Below are 18,077 nucleotides of genomic sequence, written 5' to 3'. Positions count from 1 at the left end.
CTTCATTAGATGTGTCTGTCTTGTCTTGTTTTAGAGTTACAAACCCATGTATGTATTGTACCATTGGACATTATATGGATACCTGCGAACATTGAAAAATTAATTAAAATTCGCCTGTAAAGCAATCTGGAAAACCAAGGCGTATGCAACAGTTGCCATGAACCCAAAATGTTAAACCAATACATCATTACATTCTATGCTGTTAACGAGATTTTGCACAAATTGTGAAATGGCTCGAACAGCAAAAAAAAAATAAAAATAAAAATCGGCGAGCATCGTTGTTTGTGTACTGGACATCACAACTCTGTCATTTAAAATGTCCTACCATACTTCCGTTAAAAGTTATTATAAAGCCGGAAAACTGAATATCGAATATGAGACTAACTTGTTAACCATCAGTAATACTGTCCATTACTTACGTTAACTCTCTAATAGAGAGCTAGTGAATATAGTAAACATAAGGTTACCGAACAGTCTGTAATTATGTCCTCATAAAAAGTTAGAATTCTTTAACAGCTCGCTGTTACCTCATTCTAATGTTCCCTTTTATTCAGAAATTCAAAGTGGTAAATAGTTGTCCTATTTGTCAAGTAACGAACACTAATATAATAATTGTCTATAGTACTGACAGACATATACCGCTGTTTCTGCTTGTGACAGTCCATGACCAAAGTGAAACGTAATGCGTTGGTCCATGACGATGTATAAACAGCTAAGCTATTAAACCAGTCGCAAGATCAAGGGGGTGATCTCGAGATAACGGGAAGAAAGAAACAATATACGACGATGGGTGTTCTCTCTGAACTTCCGTAAAATCCATTCTTGTGGTGACATTTGTTTATATGTTGTAAAACAGAAGTGAAAAATCACACCGTAAAAACGTAAAAGTACTGTTTCATTAACGTTATAGTTACTAGAACGTTCTAAGCCAACTTGAGATGACCCTATAAATATAAAAGGCAAATGTTCTAGGAACGTTCCCTGTTAGGTGAGAGGCAATGAAAAATGGATCGATTAAATGTCAGGGCCAAGTGGCGTACGATTGGCGATTGCTCATCACACAATCATATCCCTTTTTGTGAGAGTATAAATGCTATTTATTTTAAATGTTTGCACATTAATCTCATTATTAACGTTAAAAGGTTGGCTTTCACCCGGAGCGCTTCTGGCTATTGCAAAAAATCAGGGGCTGTCAAGTTTACCCGGGGCTTGACTTTTTTTTATAAAAAGGAAGATTGGTATCGTGGGTAAAAAACTCGAGATCGGCGCCCATGGATGACCGTGTCATAATAAAGAAACTACAAGAACCACAAATTCACGACCAGGCCGCGTCGCATGTCTGACGTCACAGATACACATGTTGTGATTGGTTAGATCTCAATTTTAAACCAAGTGAGCGGCCTTGGATGGTTGACATTACCGGCTAAGTATATTGGATTGTTTACACCACTTAGGTAGTGGTTCATGGTTTTTTATTTATTTATTTAAATAAGTGCCTCTTAATTCCGATTTTTACCTCGTGAGCTTTTGTGTAATAAGTGGTCAATTTGTACGGTGATGTTGGTAGATTAGAAGCTTCCGTAATAATGTTTTCGGCGGTGAAGTCGTGTTACGACGCCGTCTATGAAATGTTTTTATAGAAATATCAGTGTGGAGTACCTAACCTGAGACGCAGATTGGATTTGTTCTAAACGGCTTAACACTCGTCCGTCGCGTTCCCTGTGAATTAGAAAATGAAGTTACAGAAAGTGGACGAGTACATCAAGTGCACGGCCGACCCCGCAAGTACTGCTGCGCTCTGTCAGGAGCTTGAGGTATGTATGCCTGGGACAACTTGCGGAGGAATTAGTCTTGACCCCCGTCCCGGTGTGACAGTGGTACATGTGTCCTTTTTCATTGCAGTAGTGTGGTGTGAACAAGAATATAAACTTCTCAGTGGCTGTGACACTTTTGCCTTTCCTTTAGGACTACATGAAGAAGGGCCCTGGGGTGGAGTGCAGGATATTGTGTGATCGAATCATCAGGGCCTGCAACCACCAGCTAGGAAATGGAGCTGTGGGAACTGGCCATGTTGCTGAGCTGGTGTCACTGGTTCAGCTGGCACTCATCAGATATGACAGCACAGGCAATCCTGGCATGCAGAGTAGCCCTCTCTATATGGAAAAAATCCTCTTTCACATCATGAGGAAGCTGGCCGCTCAGGGAGCATACCAGCCTTGTCAGCGCCTGGGAGACCTGCTGTATAAGAGACTGGACCTAGCCACTCCTGCCACCCAGGTGAAGAAAAAGCTTTCATATTTTAAAAGCATTACTCCTGTTGTAATCTTAACATGTAATGTCTTGGTTTTTTCTTGGCTAAGGAAACCATTTTCCCCCTCCTTTCTCTAAATGTTCCTAGACTGAAGACTATCAGGTTCTATTGCGCAGCTGTTTTGCTGTGCTCTGGAATGGGGCCGCCGGAATACAGGCTGATCTGCCTCAGTTCCCCCGGGGAAGACTCGGCAGACGCCTGCAAGCTCTGCGCTTCTTGGCATTGCTGGACAAAGTATCTGCCGCATCACCCATAAACTCAAAAGTCCCCGGGTATGCCGAGGATGCTCTTGGCGAGTTTGGGAAGACCTGTGGCACGCTGACTGAGGACGATGCTTCCTTCTTGGTTCGGGAGAGCCAGAGCTTCTTTTGTGACTTACTGGGAGCAGGTGCCACTGGCCCTGGTCTCTGTGGCTGGCTTCCACTGGTCATGTTGCATGTCTGCAGGCTCCTCTGCAAGGCAAGCCTCTGGAGCCAGGCTTCAGAACTCGTCAAGGGATCTGCCGTGTGGCTGAAGGAGACCCCTGACCCCTTTCGGCACTTTGCTGGGTGGGCTGTGGATGTTCACCGCCTGCTTGCGTCTGGTGAAGACTGTGCTGCAACCCTCACCGAGTGTGCTCGTGCCATCCGATGCCTTCCTGATTCTTTCAGTGACCAGGAACGCCATGTCTTCTTGAAAGCCAGCCAGTTGGTTGCCTTGGCCTTTGAAATAAACCAGGACAAGGTGCTGCGAGGGACATCTCTCCTGGCTTTGTTCTCCTTCTTTGAGGAATACCAGGAGCTCCTGCACAAGCACCTTTCCAAGGTATTGGTCCAGTCAAAATTTTTCATGATGGTTGTAAAAACTTGTAACATTAGAGTATTTGTAGTATACGCTGCTTGTTATTTGAACGTCTGGCCTCTGGATGCTGTTAGGTAACGTACCACCACTATACCAATTAATTGGTCATGTCTTTTTCTCAGGCTAAGACTATACAGCCAGAGCAGAAGCTCCTCTTCCATCAAACTTTATGCAGCACCATGTGCCAAGGCCTTATGAGTGCCTACAGCAGCCTAGTGGCCTCGCAGGTATAGGTCTTAATTTTTCCTGGGGATTCTGTCCTGTTTCTTACTGCTGGTAGGGTACAGTGTCTTACTGACTACTATATTCTTTTTTTTTTTTTTTTTTTTTCTCTTTCAGCTGGAGGACAATCAGACTCTGGAAAGGGTCCTGCTGTACTGCAAGTCCACAGCTGGGCAGATGATGAGGGAGTCACAGAAGCTTGCTTTGGACAATGTCTTCATCAAGGCTGGTAATGCATATTTATGCTACTTTTTCCCCCCTGTATGTTGTACCATATCCAGTTTCTTCCTGACATTAAACCTCATAAGATTAAGCGACAGTAACGCTTAAAACCTGCCCCTTCATTATTCCAACAGCATCTGCTATCAACAGCTTGGTTTATGCACTGTACAACCGCAAACACTATGACCAGGGCTTCTCCATAGTGGAGATTCTCTGCCATGAGCTGGTCAGAAAAAATCTCTCTGTGATGCCTGTGGATAAGGTGAGCTTTTATCCACTGCGTAACCAAACTTGCATGTACCCTTGTGTTCTGATGCAGGGGCTGTTGAATGGTACTTGGTGGTGGATGTTTATTTTTATTTTCGGTGTTGTCTGTCTTGTGGTGACCCCAGACATGGGCATCATGTGAGAATCAGTGTTTTACAGTTGGTCAGAATTAAAGTAAGATGGGGTGCAGTTCTAACTCCCAACTCCGTACCCCTGTGCAGCTGAATCGGGCCTTCCTACTGGCTGTCCAGAGTTCCAGGAGAGGCGGCCATTTGGACCGTGCTTTGGACTGGGTAGTGCTCTGGCTGCGAGCGCTGGGTGGTCAAATCACAGAGCACATGGCAGAGCCGGTGTCTCTGTGGGTCAAAACGAAGGCCGAAGCTGCTCGAGGAGGACAGGCTGACACGCGGCTCAGGTTGTACACGCAGGCCGAAAGCTTTTCTCTGTGGGCCCTGCTGTTGATCCCATCTAAGCTGCTTGTTGAGCAATTGTCATGCTTGACATATTGCTCATATTCTTAAATCACATTGAGTATCATTGTAGATGTTGATTAATATCGCAAGGGAGGTGTATCACTATCAGACTTGGTGAAGCCAGTCCAATTTGTACTCTGTGTTGCAGCGAGAAAGCTAAGAGAACTGAACTAACATATTTCCCAACACTAAATTTTAATATAAATCATCTTTAATACTAAAGATCTTGTGACTAGTCTTTAAGCACTAAACAGTAGCGTGGTGGACATCCAATGGAATTCTGCTGTTGTCATGTGTCAGGACGCTGCGTGATGGCTTTGGGCCGCATGTCCCAGAGGAGGAGGTAATGCTGCAGCTATTGGAGGAGGAGCTCCGTGCCTACAGGGAGATGCTGGGTGACACTGCTCAGGAGCGGTACAACACACTGTGTGACCTGCTGGACATCTGTCACGAGGACAGTGATCGCACACACCGCCGTGCTGTGTACCTGTACAAAATGGCCCAAGTGGTCTGCTTCCAGGACTTCAGTGAGCAGACTGATTGGTGAGCAGAATGTCCAGTTTTCCTCAACTGTGAGGCATTTGTGTTTTTGATTGTGTAGCTAATAAGCACTAAAATGGGGTCACACCCTGTATTCTGGTCCTTGAAGATCATGTGAGGTTTTGTTCTTGCTGTTCAGCTCAGCAGTAGACTTCACCCTAGAGTCCATAAGACTGCTGGATGAGGAACCAGAGACTGCAGAGAATGCTGATTGCCTTAGCGATGATAAGGCCCAGGCCTCGCTGTGGCTCTACGTCTGCACCCTGGAGAAGAACCTCCATGAGGCAAGCGTCACCTCAGGGAGTGTGTTTACTGGCTGAAGTACACTCTTGGTTGGAGATCTCTGAACCTTTATCTCTATAGGCTATGGAGGTAGACAAGAGGTTGTGTGAAGCTCGAGAACAGCAAAATCGGTGTCTGGAGCCAGTGGGAACCAATGACATGGACTATGAAGACAAGCAGAAGCAGCAAGAGTGCCAGCTGATCTATGAGGGCCTGCGCTTCAACCTGATTGCTGAAAGCAGTATGTTGTAGTCATGGGCTTTGCTTCTTTTCTTCCTTTTCGAACTGTGACTTGAGAGTTCTGCCATAACCAAATGATGTTTCTCATGGCAGCTTTCCTTGTCACAGTCGAGATGGAATAGGTGACTTGTGCTTCTTGGGTTTTCCCCATTTCTGCCAGTTCCTCAGATCTATATTTGAAGTAAAAATTGCAGCATATGCATCTGTTTCAAGCTAAATGTGCCCCCATATCTCAGAGCAGTGCCAGCCTCTGGATAGGGCTTTGGAGCTTTGGAAGGACCTTCTAAGAAGGAAGATGGAACCTGCAGTCCGTTCTGCCAAGCAAACTGTCTTCTCTGTTGTTCTCATGGCTGCCCTCTATAAGCTCATTGGCAAGGTTGGGTCCTGGTTCTGGTTTAGCAGCCATGTGCTAATCCTGTGCTGGTCCAGTTTCATTGTTCATCTGAATGTTTCCCTCCCCTTCTAGCCCCTAAGAGCCCTGGAAAGTCACCAGCTTGCTGCTGGCCTTGCACGCAGAATCGGAGACTCCTCCAGCTATGCCAGCTCTCTGTGTCACTCAGGCAGGCTGCTGCTGGAGCTCGGTGCCCCTGAACTAGCAGAGGTCATTGTCCATCTCACCCTTTTGTCTGACTGAAATGTTGGCTTGAGACAAGTTTCATTTGTTGGTTCAAGACCTTCACAGTCTGAACTGAAAATGAAAATAAATCCACAAACAAGCTATTTTGGACAGACAGCTGGTAGCTTATTTCTTGAGCTTTCAATTGACTAATGTACTTTTAAGCTTATATTTATTTAAATGTACAGCTGTAGAATTGGGTAAAGGGCTCTCTGGGGAAAATGTTATCTGAACAATGATTTGTTGGTGGTGGAGTCATGCCATGTGTGCTTATACACAGGCTCAACTGGAGCAGGTAGATCAGCTACTGTCCTCCATGGACTCCTGTGCTGAGGGTGTATTGCCACTACGTGTCCTGGCCACACTCCTGAGAGCCGAGCTCTGCTACAGCACCCGGCAGGTAGGATTTTGGGGGTTGAGAAGTGACTGGAAAGTGTTTTGGAGATGGTAAAGTGCCTCTCTATTACGAATATTACTGAGGGGCTGTTTCATCCACCCTAGGTGGAGAATGGAGTTTCCCACCTGTCTCAGGTCCTGAAGGAGGTGGGAGAACAGAGATGTTCCAAGACCTGGTATTTGTTACGTGCCAAGGCTCTCCAGACAGCCAGTGCCTACCTTAACCTCAATGCTGCTGCTCTGCCTAGTCATCTTCGTCAAAGGCTTACTGAACATGGTGGGTACAAGGGTTGGTCGTTTCTCCGGGTGCCAAGAAGTGCATTGGAAGGAGTAAACATCGTTTCTGAATAGGGCAGCCGCGATTGGTTGACGGGGTCGATGATGTCGAAGCTAAAAATGGGTCGACATCAGTATTTTAAAATCAACGCATCATATTCTTTTATTTTAATGAAATTAGCTGCACTGTTTCTAAAATGCTTCAATTTATTATAACAAATGTTTTTTTTCCTTTTAATATCACTAATTATGGGAGTATTTCAAATTTATCATGAAGGTGGCTTGACACTGCAAAGTGCAGTGGCACACTACACTGGCACCAGCAGCGTGCACGAGCACCTGAAGAAAGGCGCAGGCGCTATTCTGGATGATGGATTAATATATTTTGTCTTTGTAGCTTGTAAATACTCATTAGTAGAGCTATAAAATAGTCTGCTAGCTACATTAGAATCTCCATAGTCTTTGAAAATGTTTAGGCTAAAATCTGGGCTTATTCTGCGTTGATTGACTGTGCCACTGTGTGCATTTTTGCGCGTTGGACTTCTTGGGTCCAGTGTCGTTATCGTAAACTAAAACTGAAATGAAAACGCTAACAAAATAATCCGAACTAAAATAAAAATGAAAAACAAATTTACAAAAAAGTGTTAGACTTTAATCCCCAAAAAGTACCGCCACACCACCAAAGTAACAAGGTAAATAGGCGTCTTAAAAGATGTCGTAGCTGCTGATCAGTCACTTCCTCCACCCTTTTTGCTTGTGCTCCATTAACCGAATTTATTAAGCATGAGGATACGCCAAATTTATAGACTAACTTTTGAGCATCATAATACGAATCTCAATATTTTTAGCCATACTACTAATCTGCTTATCAAATTGTGGGTGAAAATAATGTCTGTATGGTGCTGAAAAGCCAGCATAGATTATCTAAAGCCCTGCAGTGGCATACAGTTTGTTGTCAAAATAAAATCATTAATCATTTAGATTAATTGACCAATCAATAAAATAGTTGATAGATTAAGCTATAGGAAGTCATTAGTGACACCCCTAGTTCTCTCTGTTTTCACATAAGTGTGAATTTCAATCTGCTGTTTAACCACAGTCTGGTATCTCAGTGCTTGTGGTCTAAAATGAACGGTCAATGGCTTCTCCTTCCAGGCCTGAAGACTCCTGACACGACCCTGTATGAAGGCTTAAAGCTGTTGTGTAGCCTTGTGGTGACCTTATTAGGAAATGGTCTCTATGGAGCCAATGTTGCTGTGGACACCCGTTTTATTGATCAAGGTGATTCGTTCATTACATTTTCTGTTATGGCACATGAAGCCTAGTTTTATACTGTGTAATTTTATTTAAGTAGCTAAAGAAGTCAACTTGCACGCCATAAATCATTTTGTGGAGGTTATTTTTAGTCCACGGCGACTACAGTGCTCACCTGTAAATCCTGGAAACCACTGGCAAGACCTGTGAAACTGAAATTTGCCCCTGACCATCTTAGGAGACAATATCATCCTGAAGTGGCAGCTGCTGGCTGAGGTGCTCAGCTGCTCCCTGAGGATGGTAACTGTCAGGAGCTACAGTGGTGCCATCCACGAAGCCAAGGTGCAGTGCCTGGAGGCCTTGAAGCTGGCCACCAAGCTTCACACCCTGAGCCGGTGAGCACATGGATATGACACTGAAGGTCCTGGACCTCTTAGCCTAAGCATTTGTGTTTCCCCTAGGTTTACAGCTTTGGGGGGGGACACCGACAGGATCTATGGTGTTCATGTTTCTTTTAATGACAGCAGTCAATATAACATCTGAACTAAACATCAAAACATTTCTTTTCATGACAATTGTCCACCAAGTGTGCAGCTTTTGTCACTGCAGTGTATCTTTCTGGAAGAACATTTGTAGAGCCTCTTGATATGGGAAGTCAGAAACGTCTGGCCCATTTACTGAGATCCGCATGCAGGCTGCAAGATGGTCTCCCTGCAGCCTATTGCGGATGTTTGTCTTGACCTGCAAATACATTAACTGTTAGGCTTTAAAAGTGATACCCAATAGCTTAAAATAGTGATGGTTTAAAGCAGAAAATCCCATTGTGAAATGTATTTGTTACCCTGCTCATGGTTGAGAAGTCCCTCTCACAGTTCACGCTGCTGACTGGGTGGTTGGCGCGACACATTTTTCGACGCGCGCTCTATCCGCTGGTGGGAATGTGCTCACCTGTATGTCTGTGTGTGCGCATCGGGACGGAACTCCGCCATGCGCGATACAGAGAGCGGAGGAGAATTGTAAATGCGTGACCATGTGACCAAGACAAAAATGACAAGTTGTTGTGTAAATAAGATGAATAACATAAGGCTATTTAGTTTGCTTAATAAAAGGACAGTGTATAGACCTGGAAATATAGGAAAGGTAACCTTAAATGGAAAGGTAACCTTAAATGACTTCTGTTGTGATCTGGCGCGTTCTAGAAAATAAAATTTACTTCACCTTCGGGGGGGTGGGAGGTGCCGTTGGGGGGGCAGGGGGGCCCCCTAATATAATGGTAGGAGAAACACTGCATTTTGTATGGGGAATTTTAGTAGCTTAAGATCTGAATACATGAAACTTGATGTTCTGTGACACTTTATGGTGTTTATCCTTTATCTCCCATATTATTGTCTTTACAGATGTGCGGAGTTCCTGGTGGTGAAGGCTGAGTTGGAGCTCCAGAAAGGGGAGATGGAGCTCAGTGGCATGGATCTTGAGCAAGTCACCAGTCTTCTTGATCTTTGCATTGGTTGGTGTTTCTTCTTTTGCAGGGCTAAGTTTATGGTTTTTCATGTTTGGTTTTGCTTTGAAAAGTTTTCCAAGTGTGATTTGCTAGGATTTTCTCTTCTGTTAGACTTTACTAGCAATGAAGAGAAGATGGAGGTCAAAATCAAGCCAAGAAAAGGGAGGCCAGCTAAGAAGCCCCAGTCCCCCCAGGCAGTAGAAGATGAATATAGTGGTCTCCTGAAAACTAGGTCCTTCCACCAGCAGCCTGTGGATACTGCGGAGGAGTGGGCCCAAGCTGCCTCTCCCAAACTCAAGCCCAAACGGCAGTGCTGGCTGGCCTCCCTGGAACACAAGGCAGACTGCAGCTGCCCCTGCTGTTCAGACCCGGGCTTGGGGCGTGTCTGTGCCCGGTGGGCTGCTATCCAAGCGGAGTTAGCTAGTCATTCGCCACAAGGAGCGACGGGGCAGAGTCACAAGCTTTTCCTCACTGCCTTGTCACGCTGCAGGAATGTGACAGCCAAGGTTGCGGCCAAGTTGGCCAAAATGATGGCAGCCAAGGACAAACCCTCACTGTCTCTTCTGGACGATCTAATAGGGAGAATCTACATGCGAATGACCCTTTCTGGTCTTCAGGTGCAAAAGGCAGTTGGTATGTGGGAACTCCTGGATTCTGGCTTTGCCTTTGTGACATCCAAAATATCTCCTGAAATGGATTCAGTACAGGCTAGCCTGCAGGTCACAAAGGCCCTAGCCATCATGCTCACTTTAGCTTCCCAGAAGAACTGCCCTTCAGAGGAGCTCTTCTCTCCAGTGTGGCCCTGGAATCCTTTAAAGTCTAATAACAAACCCAGGATGCTTCCTTCAAAAAAAACCAAAGATCTTAGTCTGTTTTCAAAAGCAGAAGAGAGCAAGAAAAAGGACAAAGGGGTGTCCTTAACTGCAGAGGAATCAAAGAAAACTAAAGACACAGTTGTGCCTTCAGTACTATCCAAGGCTAAAATGACACTTCCTTCCACAAAGTCAAAGTCATTGACCTGCAAAACCCCACGTACCGTCAAAACTAAAAGTTCCAAGGCAAAATCAAGTCCTGTGGGAGAGCCGAGTGCTTTTGACTTTGACAATGTAGTTCCTCAGGTTGTCGTGAGAGCACCTTCTCCCACGGTGCCACATACTCCTGTCCAGATGACGTTGGGCCCTGCCTTACGCCGCGGCACAGCAAAGTCTGCGTCGAAACTACAGTTCCGGGTATATGAAGAATCCACATCACCAGGAGACCAACTGAGACCAGTGCCTGCGGCTCCCAAAAGGAGCAACAGGTCCCGCTTCAAGGTGAGGAGGGGAGTGGGGGGGCAAAATACTTCAGGGCAAGGCTATAGCAACCCTCTTTTTCCCAGTTAAATTACATTTTGTTGGTATTTCTAGTCATCCTTCGATTTACAGGTTGTGACCTTTTAAGTTGGTGGCTACAGGGAACATTAAGTTGCTTCTCTGCACATGCAGATAGATTTCAGTGATGAGAGCGACACAGAGACCAGTGCCCCAACAGTGGTTACTAGGAAGAGAGAAGCTGGCAGGGTGTCAACACGTGCCAAAACCACTGCTGCCACCAAAGAGAAAGTGGTGGCTGTCACTGAAAAGGAACCACCGAAAGGGCGGATCAGGGGCAGCAAGAGCACCGCCTTCCCCCCAGACTGCCCCCCTGAAGAGTCTGCTGCACCTGCCCCATGGAGGAGCAGGCCAAGAAAAAGTGCTGACCGTGTGGCCAAAGGCAGCTCAAGTACAGAGGAACCAGAGCAGATGAGAACCATAAAGGAGGAGGAATCTGGAATGGATACTAGTCTGGAAGAGCTGAAGATGGAGGAACCTGAGGCCTTATGTGAGATTTCTCATTTGCTGGGGGGGGTTTTTTGCTCACATTCCTGGCCTTGTGTTATACTAGATTTTTTTATTTTTTTAAATGTCTGTGACTCCAAATTTGGGTTTTCTGGCCAATTGAATCCGTTTATTCACTGTGTCACAGCAAGGTCAAGGCCAGAAGAGTGTGACACAGACCTAGAAGTTCTGCGGAGGGATGTGTGGGTGGACCGTGAAAGAGATGGCCTAGGGGACTTCAGAAGAGCAGGTCATTCTTGGGCGCTTTCCCCCCAGTCCTCAATTCCTGCTTCAGTACCAGGTAAGGTGCAAGGTCTGCGTGATACTGTTGGCAGTTGTGTATGGGAGAAGGAGAATTTCTGTATGCACACCAAACCTGTTCTTCAAACAGATGGGCTAACTCTGGAGTATGCACGGGATCTCCTATGGAGTGCCTTGCTCTCCCTCCAGCACTTTCCTCCAGCTGGGCTCTACACGAAGCTCTGTGGCCTTCTCGCTCTATGCCTTGGTCAAGGGGACCCCATGACCACTGCCATGCTCCACTCCCAGTCCCTGGGCCTCACCAGCAGGCATCACATGACACGCCACCTTACCAGCAGAGTCAAGTAAATAAACCTCCCCATCCTTTAATTTTGTCTCTCTATTCATTGCACGGAACCTCACTCCATTGTCATCTGGTCTGTTCTCTTGCATCTTCTAGAAAGTTGAAAAAGGCATCTGCTCCTGATTTGGCTGAGGAACTGGAATCCTTGAATCTGGACGACCCCAGTGGACATGCAACATTGACCCACAGGCTGACCCAGCTGGAGTCAGTCTTCAGGTTTCCCCCCCTTGACCCCTCCGCCTTCCCTCACCAGCATTGCCAGGACTTCAGTCAGCATCTCCAGAAGATCCCTCCTGGTAAGATGGCCGCCTGTGGCTGGTGCCAGTCTATGTGCTAATGGAGTTGGGGTGAACGGTGCTCAGCGTATCCTGAACTCTCCACAGGAGTGACTCTGTGCCTTCTTTCTGTGGTTGGCATGCGGCCTGGTGAGATGGGAGACACCGTTTTGTTGACCCGTTTGGAGCGTGGACTGAATCCAGTCACCATTCGCATTCCCACGGCACAGCGAGAGGTATGTGGCACCTCTGCTATGAGCTGATTGGTCCGCAGCCCCATAGAGCGAAAGGCAGTGCTTTGCAGGATTTTTCTGATCTCTATCAAATGCATACTGAAACGAATTGCTATGAGTTATTGTTGAGCATCAAGTTATTTACTTGGGACTAAATGGTACAATATGGCTAAAGGTATGTAGGATTGTATTTTTACACATCTGTGTAACTGTCAATGCAGGAAGTGTCTGTGCATTCAGTGTAAGGTTAAGTACTATATCTGTCTGCTTGCAGTCGTGCAGTTATACAGTCCTGTAGTTCAACAAGTAGAGCATTGTGCTAACATGATCATTGTAGATTCTAATCCCAGGGAGCACACATTAATTTTAACCCATCCCTCTACTGTAAATTGTTTTGAAAAGGGTGCCAGGTAAATGAAGATGAATGCAAATGTTGTACAGAAGTACATTCCTGTTTCATATGCTAGTGCTAACATTGCAAATTGCTGCAATAATTCAACTGAACAGAAATCAGCCTTTGTGGCATATGCCTCTGCTGAATGAGTACAGAAATGCATGGCCCATAGACCACTGTGTATGATCTGCTAGCTCAGGTAGCTCATTAATCTGAGGTTAACATGGGCATTGGCACCTCAGTGTCCAGTGAGTGCCATCATCCAAGAGATGGACAGCGTGCAGAAGCAGCAGAAGGTGGTGAGCAGTGTTGCCGACAAGGCGCAGTGGTGGGAAGGTCGCAGGGCGCTGGACAGCCGAGTGGAGGTAAGATGTTTTGCCTTTAAGACCAGTTTACATGGGGTAGTGCTTATGGACAATTTTGTGCTTTTGGGTAATAGATGCCCCCCCCCGTGCTATAGCTTTAAATGGTACAAGCTACCTGAGATGCTTTAGTGAAATCCTAACTGTTAATGCTGTAGATATGAGAATTGGATCGCTGATGGAGAGTGTGGGCTGTGTGATCAGCTGTATGCTTGGTGAGATGCAGCTCTTGTATGTTCTGTTCTGCTTTCCAGAAGCTGCTGAGTGAGATGAGGGAGATGCTGAGTTGCTGGATGGGGTTACTACTGCCTCTGTCCCCTGATCCAGAGGTCTCCCATCAGGCAAAGGGCCTCCACCAAACTCTGACGGAGTGTGGTGCTCCCATTACAGAGGAGCTGCTGAAGGTCTGTGTGCTCTACAGCCATATGGTTCCATCATGAACCTATGCCCATGAGGCTCAGAAGGTGGACCATGCAGAAACTGGACTAAACAAGCACAATGTTATGTGGCTGTTTTGGTTTCATTATGCTGTCAAACCCCATTTCAACATGGTACAATATTTGCATTAGGGTCAGTAGGTACAGATATATAAAGGTCTGTTTAAACGTACTGCTTTTTAATGGGCTGTCTGAATTTTCCCAGTCAATATTGAGCACCTTGTTGATTTCACCCCCCACCTCCCCAGGTTGTACTGTCAGCTGCACCCCTCCTCTCTCAGCACGATATCCAGGCCCTGGTTGGAGGCCTCTCTTCACAAAGATCAGAGGAGTCTTTGTCACGCCTGCAGGCTGCAGTGTCTGTGCTGAGGGACAGGGCAGAGCCACAGGGTCACGTTGTCCTCATCCTGGATAAGGTATGGCCTACCTAAACCACCCCAGCTTTTTTGAACTCTTTGAGGATGTTTGGTTTTCTGTTTGACCTGCTTTTGCCTGTCTTCCACACACGGTGATCGGTGATGCGTTCATACCTTTTCTGTGCCTTTTCTCCCTGTAGTACCTTCAGAAGCTGCCGTGGGAAAGCATCTCCTGCCTCAGGTCTTGCTCCGTCACTCGTATGCCTTCTCTGCAGTTCCTCATAGGCCACAGCGTCTCCAAGGAGGTGCGTTCTAGCGCATAGGTGCCCCCTCTGATGTTCTTTCTTCCGACACGCTTGAGTCTCCAATATGTGTCCCTTTCTGCTGTTTTAGATGGATGCAGATTCTTTGCTGAATCGTGGTGTGGACCCGAAGAAGGTCTTCTATGTTTTGAACCCTGACGCTAACTTGACAGACAGCGAGGGGCGCTTTCGAGAGTGGTTCACAAAGTGAGTCTGATGGGGATACGCCCCCGATTTTAAATCTCCCATAGAATGCACAGTTCTGCTTAGCCTTCAGTAGCCTTGGTTTACCCAAGTAATAGTAGCAAATCCTCAGTTTACTTACAGGATCTGCTGTCTTATGTACAAATATTTTAGGTGTTAGTGTAATGTGTTTGGCCGTGCAATTAGTGTCAACTACCAGTATCCTGACTTGATCTTCTGCCCTCTGTGTGTATTTTTCCCTAAGGGAGCCTGGCTGGGCGGGTGTGTGTGGAGCAGCACCTAATCCAGTACAACTCCAAGAGGCGATGACTACTAAAGATCTCTACATGTGAGTATCTGAAGCTGTAGTCATCCTTAAGGCACTTTTCTACCTTGATCTGTTTTGTGTTACCAAGATTTTCCTTGAGGACATCATGTTGGAGGGACAAGGTTACATAAGTTCTGCTGCACTAATACTGTGCATTGTGAGCTCTTTGTAGGATCATTGTTTAGTGGACTTTCAGTTGTTTGGCTACTTACTGCCCCCCTCAGCTACGTGGGCCATGGCGCAGGAGCCCGTTTTCTAGAAGGCCAGCGCATCCTGAAGGAGGAGTTGCGTGCTGCGTCGTTCTTATTTGGTTGCAGCAGTGCTGCCTTGGCTGTCCATGGAGAGCTGGAAGGTTCTGGAATAATCCTGAATTACCTCATGGCTGGTTGGTGAGTTGGATCTACATGGACTACAGCTAACACCAAATATGCAGGACACTATCCACATTGCTGTGTTGGCTGATGGTGTACAAGCGTACAGTCAACTGGGCTGTAAGGTCTAACCGTCAGTGTTATGTAGGTGCAGTCCTGTACTTGCACACAAACTGTAGAACATTCATTCGTTCTGCTCCAGGATCACTTTAAACACCCCATTGCAGTGTTATTAGTTTTGTTTCCAGCATGAAACTGAAGCATGAAGCTGAGCTGTAGGGATGAATTGGACAAGAACTAAAGTGTTCTGTCAATGATTTTGGTGGCTGCTTGTAACTTTTTGTGCTGGAGCTTGTTAAATTTATTTACTGAAAGCCAATAGAGACTTATTTATTTTTTTTAAGAACATTTTTAATATAGAACTCATGGCCCATTTCAGCTATATGTTTTATAAGTTTTAAATTTGTCTTGCTTTAATGCTTTCTAAAGACCTAAATGCTGCCTGTTGCATGTGTTGTCAAATGCAGCACTTTACAGATATTTATTTCTGTTCCTCCACCCCAAGCCCCATGATCCTTGGAAACCTTTGGGATGTGACCGATCGGGATATCGACCGCTTCACACGGGCTCTCCTGCAGTCCTGGCTTTCTGCCGGCCGCGGGGCGGCTCTCCTAGATCACATGAGCTCATCCCGCCAGGCCACGCACCTGAAGCACCTGATTGGGGCAGCACCTGTTGTTTATGGGCTGCCCATCTTTTTGCGATAGCATGGGGGTATGAGCTAAATTAGCTTCAGAGGATTAAAAGCATCTAACAGCATCGTGAAATGGGTATATCTTTGCCAATGGAGATGTGCTAGGTCTTTGTTTTTCTCCTTACACTTTTTAATCTTATGTTAACTCACTTATCACTTAATGGTTGTCATTATCAAATTAATATGCATCCTGATCTATTCAGTTTTTTGTTTTTTTTTTTTTTAATCCTTCAATGTATACAACATACTTTTTAAGAGTTTATTAAAAGCAGTTTGTTTGAAACATTACGTGTCATTTTATGTGGATGGAAATGCCCCCCCCCCCCCATCACATTAGTGTAGCTGGAATATGAACTTTTAATCTGATTCAAATGCCTGTCTGTAAAAAGAATTGAAATAGATATCCGTTTAATTTTGGCCATTTGCACAGTGTAGAACCTGGCCAAGTTAACCAGAATCTTTTGTGCATAGATTAATTTCTCATAACCCACATTTCAATTGTGACTTGTGAAAGGCTTATGTAATTTGTTACATTCCTTTGTGCCCCACTACTGGGCATGGCAGGTACTACAGCCTGATGTTCCTTGTATTCATGTTACATTGCTTTTTGTGTGACCTCATTGTGCTGTGTGGGGTATCTTTGCTTAACCCTTATATATTTTTATAATTGAAATAGTTACCTTCTTACTATTCTCAACCTGCCGCTGGGTAATTATCTCAGAGGTTGGCTGTTGAAAATGGTAATTTGTTCTTTATATTCTAAATCTTCTATCTGCTCTTTTTGTTTAAACTTCCATAAGATGACTTCAAATTACTGCCTTGTTTTTGACCAATTGCTTTCTGCAGCAATACCTTTCAACAGTGGCCTTTGTAGTATTAGTCTTTCTCCTGCTGACATTTAGGATCCTTCAGTGCAGCAGAGAACTATAGCGGTGTTCTATTTGAACTGGGAAGTCGGAAGTTCCGAGTGAAAACTGCAAAAAATGAGAATCTAAGCAAGTACAATTTTCTTAGACAAAATTCTAATTTCATTAATAAACTAACAACACATCTTATGAATAATATTAATTTGCTTGTATTTAGGCATATTGTGTTATTTTAGGGAATCTTAACAAATACAGTTTTCTTACTGCACTGATAATTTTGCTAGTTTTAGGCCATCTTGTCTCAAAACAGAAAGTTTATTAAATTTGAAAGGCAATTTTTTGCGGTATATACTGTTTATTAGCACTTAGGCCTATGTATTATTTGTGTGTCTCAATCAGTACACACTATTCTGTCCAAGTGTTGTCTGTGGACTTGGTGTCTGTGTGTGACAAATACCACGTAATGTGTTATCAACTGCTATTGCTAACAATGAATTGGCTAGACCTGTGGTCTGTTTCAGAAAGCAGGATTGCTTGTATAGTTGGGTAACTTGTATTTAAAGTAGCCTGGGCTAAATGTAACTGAATGAAGATAAAGGCCATTTAAACTGGGGAACCTTAAATAAGGTTTTCTTGCTTACTTGGATAACCTGCCTTTTGAAATGGGTCCCTGGTATTGCTAAATGGCCTGACTTTATTTACTGGAATACAGAGCGGCGTAGATAGAGTTGTCAACACAAGTTCAAAATGCTTGATGTGGTTCATATAGATTTCAAGTAGTTCCAGGAAGTGCTAGACATGCCATTTGTATGCATTACATAGATATAAAACGGCGGGGTTTTTTTTTGGTAATAGTTAATAAATGCACATATTTATGTGGCACATCGTGTATGTAGTTATATCAATATTTTAATTAAAAAGTAAAACAAAGTATAGTAGCTACTTGAAATGGAGGATGCATCAGGATTCATTAATGATGAAAAACATGGTTATAAATGAGAATTCAGTTGGCTAGGCGAGATCGATCTGGTGTGACTTAGTTTGCAATGTAACCAACTAGGTGTTAAATTTTGTGTAGAACCGACCCAATGAGTTTCTTGCATTCTGACATTAATGAATGTTATTTAAGATTTTATTTACAGAAGCTACACACACTTAGTGGCATTGGGGGGGTGTGGCTATATATTGCAACCAACATAACAATGGCCACATTCAAGTCACATCATGAAAGTATGTGATGTTTTAGATCACATAATTCAGAATTATTATTTTTTTTATTCTGAAATCTTTATTAAGACTAACACTGTTACATGGGC

At 44.7% G+C, this 18,077-nt stretch overlaps 1 protein-coding gene across 1 annotated transcript; it reads left to right on the top strand.

Moving 5' to 3' along the window:
• The first annotated feature begins 1,373 nt into the window (after positions 1-1,373).
• On the top strand, positions 1,374-16,180 carry espl1 (extra spindle pole bodies like 1, separase). Its single transcript, XM_023840595.2, has 32 exons — positions 1,374-1,454; positions 1,731-1,814; positions 1,966-2,277; positions 2,399-3,115; positions 3,274-3,378; positions 3,491-3,602; positions 3,730-3,857; positions 4,084-4,277; positions 4,636-4,878; positions 5,015-5,159; positions 5,239-5,398; positions 5,634-5,773; positions 5,864-5,998; positions 6,294-6,413; positions 6,515-6,686; positions 7,841-7,966; positions 8,178-8,334; positions 9,337-9,446; positions 9,552-10,753; positions 10,925-11,300; positions 11,445-11,597; positions 11,688-11,901; positions 11,997-12,196; positions 12,284-12,411; positions 13,045-13,167; positions 13,419-13,568; positions 13,850-14,017; positions 14,158-14,262; positions 14,351-14,466; positions 14,708-14,791; positions 14,995-15,159; positions 15,707-16,180. The coding sequence occupies exons 2-32, from the start codon at positions 1,734-1,736 to the stop codon at positions 15,906-15,908; spliced, it is 6,543 nt and encodes a 2,180-aa protein (XP_023696363.2). The 5' UTR covers positions 1,374-1,454; positions 1,731-1,733; the 3' UTR covers positions 15,909-16,180.
• Positions 16,181-18,077: the final 1,897 nt, after the last annotated feature.

This window comes from Paramormyrops kingsleyae, chromosome 8 (assembly GCF_048594095.1).
Source record: "Paramormyrops kingsleyae isolate MSU_618 chromosome 8, PKINGS_0.4, whole genome shotgun sequence".
Classification (NCBI taxonomy): Eukaryota; Metazoa; Chordata; class Actinopteri; order Osteoglossiformes; family Mormyridae; genus Paramormyrops; species Paramormyrops kingsleyae.
This window is presented reverse-complemented; position numbering and strand designations above follow the sequence as displayed.